General features: G+C 41.6%; 2 protein-coding genes across 10 annotated transcripts in view; one reads left to right on the forward strand and one right to left on the reverse strand.

Moving 5' to 3' along the window:
* The window catches only part of RHEX (regulator of hemoglobinization and erythroid cell expansion), a 919,952-nt gene that overhangs the window by 650,407 nt on the left and 257,205 nt on the right, over positions 1–12,340 (reverse strand). The window lies entirely within an intron of this gene.
* Positions 1–12,340, forward strand: part of LEMD1 (LEM domain containing 1) — a 33,549-nt gene that overhangs the window by 12,778 nt on the left and 8,431 nt on the right. For 3 of the 9 annotated variants that reach the window (XM_058430429.1, XM_058430428.1, XM_058430434.1), the window contains one exon: positions 10,569–10,607. The exons of 2 other annotated variants lie outside the window; for them this stretch is intronic. In XM_058430429.1, the coding sequence (XP_058286412.1) occupies positions 10,569–10,607 (39 nt within the window). Of the gene's footprint in view, positions 1–6,809; positions 6,857–10,500; positions 10,608–12,340 lie in introns of all 9 variants that reach the window. 4 more of the 9 variants (XM_058430431.1, XM_058430435.1, XM_058430433.1 and 1 more) reach the window with 3 other exon arrangements.

Here is a 12,340-nt window from a genome sequence, read left to right on the forward strand (position 1 = left end):
GAACACTTTTGATTCCAAATGTGTGGGTTTTTTTCCACATGCCAACCAGTTCTCCAACTCTCCAGACACCAGCCAGGTGTCCAACAATTCAGTAGAATTCTGACACTATAGACCTGGAGTTAGCGTCAGATCCCACAGGTTAAGGGGCTCAGTCTCACAAGACAGCCCCCCACTTAAAATGCCAATCTCAAATCCTGGGTCTCCCACACTTCTAATTGACTCGCTAAAAATCAAGGGTTCCCACAACACCTTGGATTTGCTAATTTGCTAGAACAGCTTACAGAACTCAGGAGTGCTCTTTCCTTACCAGTGTATTTTAAAGGATACAGCTCAGAAACAGCCAATGGGAGAGATGCAGGGGGCAAGGTCTAGGGCAAGAGATGCAGAGTTTCCATGCTTTCTCTGGGCACGCTGCCCTCTAAGTACCTTAATGTGTTCACCAACTCAGAAACTCTCTAAACTCTGTCTTTTAGGAGTTTTCTGGAGGTTCTGTCACTTAGGCATGATTGGCTATCAGTGATTAACTCAACCTTCAGCTCCCCCTCCTCTACCTGGAGGTCAGGGGGTGGGGCTCCAAGTTCAAATCTTTTTTTTTTTTTTTTGAGTTGGAGTCTTGCTGTGTTGCCCAGGCTGGAGTGCAATGGTGCGATTTCAGCTCACTGCAACCTCCCCCTCCCAGGTTCAACCAGTTCTCCTGCCTCAGCCTCCCAAGTAGCTGGGATTACAGGCACGTGCCACCACACCTGGCTAATTTTTATATTTTTAGTAGAAACAGGGTTTCATCATGTTGGCTAGGCTGGTCTTCAACTCCTGACCTCATGATCCACCCGCCTCAGGCTCCCAAAGTGCTGGGATTACAGGTCTAAGCCACCATGCCCAGCCCCAAGTTCAAATCTTCTAATCACATGGTTGGCCTTTCTGACGACCAGACCCCATTTTGAAGCTATCTAAGGGTCTTTGGGCACCAGTCAACTCATTAGCATACAAAAAGATAACTCTTGTAGCTCCAGAGATTCCAAGGGTCCTTAGAAGTTCTTGTGTCAGGAACCTGGGACTAAGACAAAAATACTATAATAAAAGATGCTTCTATCACACCTATTACTCAGGAAATTACAAGGGCTTCAGGAGCTCTGTGCCAGGAGAGGGGACAGAAGACCAAGTGCATATTTCTGATTGTATCACAGCATCACAAGGGTGAACCTCAAATTGGATTTGTCTGATTTTTCCTTTTGATTAGTATTAGAGGCCACGCGTTCTCGGCAGGAATTCTTTAGAAATGGCTCTGCGCTCTTCTCATTACATCGCCACGGGACAAACAATGTCACTATGTCCCACTGCTAGTAATGTTAACCTTAATTACCTGGAAAAGTTGATGTTTGTCAGGTTTCTTGGCCAGGCATAGTGGCTCATGCCTGTAATCCCAACACTTTGGGAGGCCAAGGCAGGTGGATTGCTTGAGCTCAGGAGTTCAATAGTGGGCAACATAGTGAGACCTCTTCTCTACAAAAAACACAAAAATTAGCTGGGCATGGTGGCACGTGCCTGTAGTCCCAGCTACCTGGGAGACTGAAGTGGGAGGATGGCTTGAGCCTGGGAGATTGAGGCTGCAGTGAACTGAGATTGTGCCCTTGCACTCCAGTCTGGGTTGACAAAGCGACCCTGCGTCAAAACAAAACAAAACAAAAACCCCAAAACATTATTTTTGCCTTTGTAATTGAACAGCATTCTGTGGGGAGATATTCTGAAATGACACCAACATATTGTTCCTCATAGACCCTCACTCGTTAACCTTAGTATCTGTAGAACACTCTGCCTGACTCAACTTCCACTGTGGTGATGGCATATTGAGATTTTCTATTTATATCAGTCCTTCTACATTTATTAGTTGGCATTCTACTGTAAGAAGCGTTTTCCTTTCTCCCTACTCATTCAATAACTCACTCACTCACTCATTCATTCATGTAAGTATGAATTCATTGCTTTCTTTTCATCCAATGGGTTGTATCCATTGACATCACTATTTTCATACTCAAATTTTCCCAGATTTGGCAGATAGATAGATGCTGTGTCCTTTTGATATGTCCTCATCATTATTTGAGTACTTGCTTGGTTTCTGGCACAAAAAGATGTTTCAGACTCATCTTGTACTTTTCCCACCCCAGGAGCCTTGATTCCTTTCACAAGATGGTGTTTGGAAACCAAGATCTAGGCCTTCAGTGAGCACCTTTCTACTGGGTCTCTCTGCTTCTAGGCCCTTTTCAGTGGACAGAGCTAGAAAATAAATGTATGTATCTATGTACATATACACACATACTTCTCTACTGTTATGTAAGTATACATAAAATTAAAAACTATGAGTTTCTATTTATCTCCAATTGCAATCTAACAATCCAATGTTCTTTTTAATCATTCACTTTTATAAAATCACTTCTCTGACAGTGATTCCATTGTCCTCTGATTATAGATTACATTAGCCTCACTGTATTTACATTTTCACTTAGCTTTCTAATTTTTTTTTTTTTTAGACGGAGTCTCGCTCTGTTGCCCAGGCTGGAGTGCAGTGGTGCGATCTCAGCTCACTGCAATCTCCGTCTCCTGGATTCAAGCAATTCTCCTGCCTCAGCCTCCTGAGTAGCTGGAATTACAGGCGCACACCACCACACTCAGCTAATTTTTGTATTTTTAGTAGAGATGGGGTTTCACCATGTTGGCCAGGCTGGTCTTGAACTCCTGACCTCAGGTGATCCACCCGCCTCAGCTTCCCAAAGTGCTGGGATTACAGGCATGAGTCACCACACTCAGCCTCAATTTTCTGATTTTCTCAGTGTAACTAATCACTCAATCCCAATAACCACTTCCTTCTCTGTATCACCCGTAACTACCTCCTTGACCACCAAACATACCCACACCTCCTTGCAGCCCCCACTACAAGAGAGGCCTCTTCCTTCCCCTCACTGTCCCTCTTCCTTGCCCCAGGGCACACTAATGTGTTCATGCTGGTCCCCCTACCCCTCCCAGTGCTCTAATTCTTCTACTACCAGGCAGGCAGAAACCCTCCACAACCTCACCACTCCATTTCTTGGCCTCCAGGCATGCCAAAACTTCTGTGTCCATGTCCCTTCTGCCTCTTTTCTTAGTGTGTAGAGCATACTGACACCTCAGGGGACGATAAGGAAGGGAAGGAAAACTTCATGTCTCACTTTTCCTTCCGAATTGTAAGTTTATTTCAATGTCTTTCTGCCAAAACTTTAACAGGATTTTAACTCCCTGTGCCTCAATTTCTATTGTTGCTTATGAGATATCTTGTAAGCCTACAATAGCACAGGCAGGGCCCACGCCAAAGGCTGCCACCAGCAGGCCTAGTGTATCATGGGAAAATATATTAAAGGACTACAATTAGGTAGTGTGTGATTCAAGTAGCATATACAGGTTTTAGAAGACCTGATGTTAAACATCTCTCTAATAGTTTCTTAATTAATTGAAAAACATCCTTATTCCCAATAGTAGTTGTATATTCAAGTTGGGTCAAAGCGAAGAGAAAATTACATAGTCTCTTAACTACTTAATAAGCCCTTTCTTCTTACATTTGACGTGTGCTAAGGGGGCTGCTAAATGCCATCTTTACAAGGAATATAATTTAACATTCTTCCTGTAAAAATATTGACCTTCTGGTAGATATGATCAATATGTCTTGATCTTATTGATTAAGTGTTGATTTCTTTTCTGTATAATGGAACCCAGTTTTTGAAATTCAAGACCAGCAGGGGGAAATAGTGGAACCAAACCCTGATTATAATGATTCCAAGATGATAATAAAGGTAAACTTAGGCCGGGCGCGGTGGCTCACGCTTGTAATCCCAGCATTTTGGGAGGCCGAGGCGGGCGGATCACGAGGTCAGGAGATCGAGACCACGGTGAAACCCCGTCTCTACTAAAAATACAAAAAAAATTAGCCAGGCGTAGTGGCGGGCGCCTGTAGTCCCAGCTACTCGGAGAGGCTGAGGCAGGAGAATGGCGGAAACCGGCCGGGGGGGGGGGGCTGGCAGCGGGCCGGGATCGCCCCCCCGCCACCCAGGCTGGGAGAAAAAGCAAGTCTCTAAAAAAAAAAAAAAAAAAAAAAGGTAAACTTACTTATTTTCATAAAACTGAATTATGAGCAGTGGTGTTCTCTTGTAGAAAAAAATATGGATTTGTTTAGAAAACTCAGTTTCTTTTCTTTTTCATCTAAGAATACACCCATACTGGCTTTAGCTAAATTATACTTTGCTTTGTGAGTATGGATCTATGTCTTCATTTTAGGAAGGGGAGTTTCCTGTTGTACCTCCCATATGAGCACCCCTGAGTTATTTTTAATCTCTTGAGACTTGTCGAGGCTTCGTAAGCACCAGGAATTATTCATTACAATTCATGAGTCCAGGAATGATTTATTATAGATAATTTTTTTCTTGAGACAGGGTCTCGCTCTATCTCCCAGATTGAAGTGCAGTGGTGTGATCACAGCTCACCGTAGCCTCGACCTCCTGGGCTCAGACTTCTGAGCAGCTAAGACTACAGGTGTGTGCCACCACACCCTGCTAATTTTTACATTTTTTGTGGAGATGAGGTCTTGCTGTGCTGCCCAGCCTTCTTGGAGGAGGCTATGTGACTTATCTTACAGATGAGGAAACAGGCAGAAAGGGAATACGACTTGCCCAAGACCACAGAGAGGATTAGAGGAAAATTGGAAATAGAAATCTAGTGTCCTAATTTCCATTCTGTTGCCCTCTCCATTACATCAAAAGGCCACAGGGGAGGAAAAACGACCAGGCACCTGAGTGATGAAATAGCTCCCCTCAGTGTCCTTTCCATGGTATTACAGAAGGACTCGGGACATCTGTTTTCCCATGGAAGCAAAGGCTGATCTTTCTGATGATTGCTACGTAGTGAGAGTCCATGGGAGGCACTTCTTGGTGAACCTTCCCATCACAAACTAAAACCATGGCACAGAAATCAGCACAGTTAGAAATGGGCTGACATATGCAGATTGGTAGCTGGAATTTGCCCAAGTGGGGAGGAAAAAACTGTGTCTGAAAATCTTTTAAAATAAAATACATTATGCGTATGAAAAGGAATAAAGAATTACGTAATGAGAAGTTGGATTCCCACCCCAAAGACTGAAAAATAAGTCATTGCTGAATCAGCTGAAGCCCCCAGTGTATCCCTCTTGGGACATCTTCCTTTTCCCCCATGGCAACCACTAACCTGAAGTTTCTACATATCCTTCTTTCCCTTTTCTTTATAGTATCCACAAACTTTAGTTCAGTTTTTCATGATTTTGTATTTTATTTAAATGATGTTATATTGCAAGTTTTCTTCTGCAGCTTCCCTTACCATGCAGCCTCATGCTGAGAGCTTACATGGTCATTTTTGGTAGCTTTAGTTCATTTATTTTCACTGCTATATAGAATTATTGGAGAAGTATTTTTATTCATTCCCTATTTGTTGGACATTTGGATCATTTTCAAATTTTTCTAACACAAACAATGCTGTTACAAACTTTGTGGTACAGGACCCAGTGTGTATATGTGTAAGAATTTTTTTTGTGATTGTGTGAATGTACCTACAAGTAGGACTGCTGAATGGAAGGGGTCTACACACGTTCAACTTAAGAGATTATATTAAATTGCTCTACAACATAGTTGCACCATTTTTTGCTTCCCCCAGCTATATATTAAGAGCTCCAGGGGCTGGGCATGGTGGCTAATGCCTATTATTCCAGCACTTTGAGAGTCCAAGGGGGGAGGAGTTCAAATAAGGAGTTCAAGACCCGCCTGGGTAACATAGCAAGACCCTGTCTCTAAAAATAAAATTTAAGAAAAAAATCAGCTGAGCATAGTGGTGCCCAGCTGCAGTCCTTGCTTCTCAGGAGACTGAGGCAGGAGGATGGCTTGAGCCTGGGAGTTCAAGGCTACAATGAACTTTGATCCTGCCACTGCATTCTAGCCTGGGTGACAGAGCAAGACCCTGTCTTAAAAAAAAAAAACAAATGCTCCATTTTTCTAAATCTTCAGAATTTAGCCTTGCTAGATTTATTTTTGTCAGTGTGGTGGGTGTCAGATGGTATTTTATTGTTGCAATTTTTATGTATTTTATTATTAATAAGTTTGGGCATCTTTTCACATTTATTGGTCATTTGTGTTTTCTCATCTGTGAAATGCCTATTCATGTCTCTTGCCCATTTTTTATTAGGTTGTTTACCTTTTTCTTTTTAATTTATAGAAGCTCTTTATATATTGTGGTTACCAATCTTCTGTTAGCTATATGTGTAGCAAGTATCTTCCAGTAGTTTTGGCTTGTCTGTTTACTCTCTTCTTGGTGCCTTTTAAAAATTAAATGTGCTTATATTTGTAGTTCTTATTTTGAAGTAATTTCTTTCTTTCTTTCTTTTTTTTTTTTTTTTTTGAGACAGAAGGTTCAAGCAATTCTCCTGGTTCAGCCTCCTGAGTAGCTGGGATTGCAGGCATGCGCCACCAAACCTAGCTAATTTTGTATTTTTAGTAGAGACGGGGTTTCTCCATGTTGGTCAGGCTGGTCTCGCACTCCCGACCTCAGATGATCTGCTCACCTCAGCCTCCCAAAGTGCTGGGATTACAGGCATGAGCCACCATGCCCAGCCTATTTTGAAATAATTTCAAACTTACAGAAAGTTTCCAACAAAGAATTCTTACATGGTCATATTGAATCTAACCATTCCCAAATTTACCAATGGTTAAGATTTTTCCATCTGTGTTTTACAATTTTATCTATCTTTTTTCCTTGACCTATTTCAGATCAAACTGCGGACATCATGTTTTTTTGACCTCTGCCCAAAATTGCAGTATGTATTTCCTTAGAATAAAGACATAATATCACTTATATAATCACAGTACGATGACAAAAATCGAGATTTTTAAAAATTGAGATGACATTTACACAACATAAAATTAACTTTTTTTTTTTTTTTTTTTTTTTTTTGACGAGTCTTACTCTGTCACCCAGGCTGGAGTGCAGTAGCGCGATCTCGGCTCACTGCAACCTCTGCCTCTCTGGTTCAAGCGATTCTCCTGTCTCAGCCACCCGAGTAGCTGGGATTACAGGCGCGCATCACCACGCCCGGCTAATTTTTGTATTTTTAGTAGAGATGAGGTTTCACCGCGTTGGTCAGGCTGGTCTCGAACTCCTGACCTCATGATCCGCCTGCCTCGGCCTCCCAAAGTGCTGGGATTACAGGCATGAGCGAGACTGTGTCTCAAAATAAAATAAATAAATAAATAGGCCAGACTTGGTGGCTCATGCCTGTAATCCCAGCACTTTGGGAGGCCAAAGCAGGTGGATCACCTGAGGTCAGAAGTTCGAGTCCAGCCCGGCCAACATGGTGAAACCTCATCTCTACTAAAAATAACAAAAATTAGCTGGGTGTGGTGGTGGGCGCCTGTAATCCCAGCTACTCAGGAGGTTGAGGCATGAGAATTGCTTGAACTCGGGAGGTGGAGGTTGTGGTGAGCCAAGATTGAGCCATTGCACTCCAGCCTGGGCAACAAGAGGGAAACTCCGTCTCAAAAAATAAATAAATTAATTAATTAAATAAATAAATAAACAAATAATACAGTTCACAATCTAGTGGCATTTAGTACATTCAAAACGCTGTGAAACCACCACCTCTATTTTAGTTCCAAAACATTTTTGTCACCCCAAAATACCAATACCCAGTAAGCAGTTACCCCCCAGTCACTCCACCCCCAACCCCACCCCACCCCACCCCACCACTGCAGCAGCTAGTAATCTGCTGTTTTAATGGATTTACTTCTTCTGGAGATTTCACATAAATGGAATCATTCAATGTGTGATGTTTTGTGTTTCGCTTCTTTTGCTTCGTATAAGGTATTTCAGGTTCATCTATGTTGTCCATGTATTTGCGTCAGCACCTCGTTCTTTTTATGGCTGAATTATATTCCATTATATGTATATACCACAATTTGTTTATTCATTCATCCACTGATGGACATTTGGGTTGTTTCTACCTTTTGGCTGTTGTGAACAGTGCCACTATGAACATTCATGTTCAAGTGTTTGAGTACCTGATTTCCATTTTTTTTTTTTTTGGCTAGGTACGTAGGAGTGGAGTTGCTGGGTCATATAATAATTCTATGTCTGACTTCCGGAGAAAGTACTTAACTGTGTTCCGCAGTGGCTGGGCCATTTTGCATTACCACTAACAGTGTATGAGGGTTGCAGTTTCTACACATCCTTGCTAACACTTGCTAGTTTCCTTTTTTTTTTTTTTTTTAAGACAGAGTCTTTCTCTGTCACCCAGTCTGGAGTGCAGTGGCACGATCTCGGCTCGCTGCAACCTCTGCCTCTTGGGTTCAAGGGATTCTCCTGCCTCAGCCCTGCAAGCAGCTGGGATTACAGGTGCCTGCCACCATGCCTGGCTAATTTTTGTATTTTTAGTACATATGGTGTTTCACCATGTTGGCCAGGCTGGTCTCGAACTCCTAACCTGAAGTGATCCATCCACCTCGGCCTCCCAAAGTGCTGGGATTACGGGTGTGAGCCACTGTGCCCAGCCTTTTTTTTTTTTTTAATAGCCATTTTACTGGGTATAAAGTTGTATCTCATTGTAGTTTTGATTTGCATTTCCCTAATGACTAATGATGTCATTATCTTATGACATCGTTATATCAAGATATGTCGTTATCTTATTATAAGGAATCTTATGTGCTTATTGGCCACTTCTATATCTTCTCTGAAGAAATGTCTGTTTTAGTCCTTTGCCCATCTTTAGACTGGGTTTTCTTTTTCTTTTTGAGTTGTAAGAATTCTTTATATATTCTAGATAATAGACCCCAGATATATGATGTGCAAGTTTTTTTTCCAGTCTACACATTGTCTTTTTAACTATGTTGCCCAGGGTAGTTTCAAACTCCTGGGCTCAAGCGATCCACCTGCCTCAGCCTCCTGAATAGCTGGGACTATTCGCATGCACCACCACACCTGGCTACTTTCCTGATAATGTTCTTTATTGCACAAAAGTTTTCAGGAGTTTGATTATGATGTGTCTTGGCATGGATTTCTTTAGGTTTATCTGATTTGGGTCCATGCAGCTTCTTGATCTGTAGATTTATGTCTTTTGCCAAATTTGGGACATTTTAAGCCATCATTTCTTCAAAATTTTTTTTAGCCCCACCTCATTCTTCTCTCCTTTAGGGACTCTGATGACACAAACATTAGGTCTTTCATTACAATCTCATGAGAACCTGAGACACTGTTTATTTTTTTCTATTTTCTCTCTGTCATTCAGCTTGGGTGATTTATATTGTTCTATCTTCAAATTCATTGATTCTTTTCTCTGTCTTCTCTATTCTGCCATTGAGTCCATATTTTGGTTGTATTTTTTTCAGTTCTAATTTTTTTTTTAAGGCAGGATTTCACTCTGTCACCCAGGCTGGAGTACAGTGGTACAATCATGGTTCACTGTAACCTCAAACTCCTGGGCTCAAAAGATCCTCCTGCCTCAGCCTCCCGAGTAGCTGGGACTACAGGCACACACCATCATGCCTGGCTGATTTTTTTTATCTTTTATTTTTAGAGATGGGATCTCGTTTTGCTGCGCAGGCTGTCAGTTCTAAAATTTACAATTGCTTCTTCTTTATATATTCTACTTCTCTGCAAAGAATTTATGTTTTTTCATTTGTTTCAAACATGTTCATATCGTTCATTGAAACATTTTATGACAGCTGCTTTAAAATCTTGGTAAGATAATTCCAACATTTGTGTCATCTTGATGTCAGTGTCTATTATGGTCTCCCCTCACGAGACCCTGCGTGGTTTTTGTTTTTTGTTTTTTGTTTTTTTTTGAGACGGAGTCTCGCTCTGTCACCCAGGCTGGAATGCAGTGGTGTGATCTTGGCTCATTTCAACCTCTGCCTCCCAGGTTCAAGCAATCCTCCTGCCTCAGCCTCCTGAGTAGCTGGGATTACAGGTGCCCACCACTATGCCCAGCTAATTTTTTTTTTTTTCAGTAGAGACGAGGTTTCACCATGTTGGCCAGGCTGGTCTCGAACTCCTAACCTCAAGTGATCCACCTCCCTTGGCCTCCCAAAGTGCTGGGATTACAGGCATGAGCCACCACACCCAGCCTTCTAGGTGGCTTTTAAATCTTGTTTTAGCAGACCTTCTCTGACTCTACGCTGGTGGGAAAAGAGGGGCGCTGCGTCTTTGCTGCCAGGTGGAGGTAAAAGTCCAGGCTCCCACTGGGGACACCTTGGGGTGTGGGTGGAGGCAGGGGATGCCTCCTTACTGCTGGGCTGCTGGGAGAGCTCCCATGTGGGCTCCATTGACATCACCCAGGCGGGGAGCAGGAGGGTTCGCCACATGGGGGTGAAAGTCCAGGCTTCTCATGTACCTTGGCTGGTTGGGGTGGAGATGGGCTGTTTGGCTGCCACAGGGCAGTTAATGTCAAGAAGTTTTTTGTCTTACCAGGCTGCCCTTTTCCTTGTCTTTTGGCTTTTCCGGGAGCTTTTTTCACCTGCATCCCTTGGTGTTTCCAGGTTGTCAGCTCCTCCAGCTCCCAGTCCAGGATATATAAGGTAAAAAAAAAAAAAAAACCCGGGAACTCACCACCTTGTCTTCCCTGAGTCTCAAGCTCTCTGGCCTGTGGACCTTCTCTCTATATCTTCCAGAGTCTTCATAAGCTTGTTTTAGGTATAATGTCCAGGGGGATTGGCTGTACTTAGCAGAATAAATTGAGAGAAGTACATCTACCCCAATTTGTTCCCAATACTGTTTTCCAATGGTCCATTTTTTTTTCTTCTGAGCTGCAATGTTAGTTTTTGTCATATATCAAGTTTCCATATATACATCGGTATTTTTTAATGGATTATTTATTTACTTTAAAATTTTAGATTCAGGGGGTACATGCACAGGTTTGTTACACAGGTATATTATGTGGTGCTGAGAGTTGGGCTTCTAATGATCCCATCGCCCAGGTAGTAAACATAGTACCCAATACTATGTTTTCAACCCTTGCCTTCCTCGCTCCCCCTTTTGGAATCCCCTGCTTATTGTTTCCATCTTTGTGTCCTGTGTATTTAAATGGGTATTTTAATGTCTTTACATTTATTGAAATTTCCTTTAGTGTCCTTCAGTAAGTTTGTATAATTTTCTTAGTAAAGGATATGCTCATCTTTTGTTAGCTTTATTAGTAGGTAGGCTTTTAATTTTTGCTCCATTGGGAATAGGACCTCTTTTAAAGCATATTTTAAATTGTTACTGGTGTATAGAAATGAAGTCGACTTCTGTATATTGATTTTACAATAATAAACTCTTTGCAATTATAATACTTTTTCTGCAGATTATTTTGTAGCCTGGTTTGTATGTCTTTCTTTTTGTTTTACTGTGCTGGCTAAGAGTTTTTATTACACTAGTGAAGGAGAGTGATGACAGTAGACATTCTTTCCTTGGTCCTGATTTTAAAGGAAATACTTCTAATATTTTACCTTTGAATATGACTTATGGTGTAGGTTTTCGAAGATGTCTTTTATCAAATTAAGGAAGTTCCTATTCCTGGTTTACTAAAAGTTTTTTTTTTTTTTTTTTTTTGAGAGAGAGAGAGTGTAGCTCTGTCACCCAGGCTGGAGTGCAGTGGCGTGATCTCAGCTCACTGCAACCTCCACCTCCCGGGTTCAGGCAATTCTCCCACCCCAGCCTCCCAAGTAGCTGGGATTACAGGTGCACACCACCATGCCCGGCTAATTTTTATATTTTTAGTAGAGGTGGAGTTTCACCATGTTGGCCAGGCTGATCTCGAACTCCTGACCTCAAGTGATCCAACTGACTCATCCTCCCAAAGTTCTGGGATTACCGGCGTGAGCCACCTCCCCTGGTTGCTAGAAGATTTTTTAAAAACCAGGAACGGCGTTGATCATAAGGTTTTTAACCTTTCTTTTGTTAATGTGGTGCAGATAATTTTTAAAGCCTTTTAGTTAATTCAAAATCATTACTTGGGTTAAGAGAATACAACGTTTTAAATAAAAGCTTTATCAAATCAGGATTCAGGCAAAAACAATGAAGTAAAAGTCTGCTATGATCATAGATCTTTTACTAACTTAATAATTTTTAGTCAATAAAGGGATTTGGAGTTAACTAAATTTTAAAGATCAGTAAATCAAAAGGACGTTTTTCTTTTTTTCTGCCTGTAAGCAGGTCATAACTTCCAGTTTGCTATGTCATTTGTAAAAGTGTCCAATTCTACATATAGGCCTTTAAGAAGTAATGGCATTATTGATTTAGAGCAATTGGAGGATGTATTATGTTTCAGTTT

Source organism: Hylobates moloch, unplaced genomic scaffold (genome assembly GCF_009828535.3).
Source record: "Hylobates moloch isolate HMO894 unplaced genomic scaffold, HMol_V3 SCAFFOLD_18, whole genome shotgun sequence".
In the NCBI taxonomy this organism is placed as follows: domain Eukaryota; kingdom Metazoa; phylum Chordata; class Mammalia; order Primates; family Hylobatidae; genus Hylobates; species Hylobates moloch.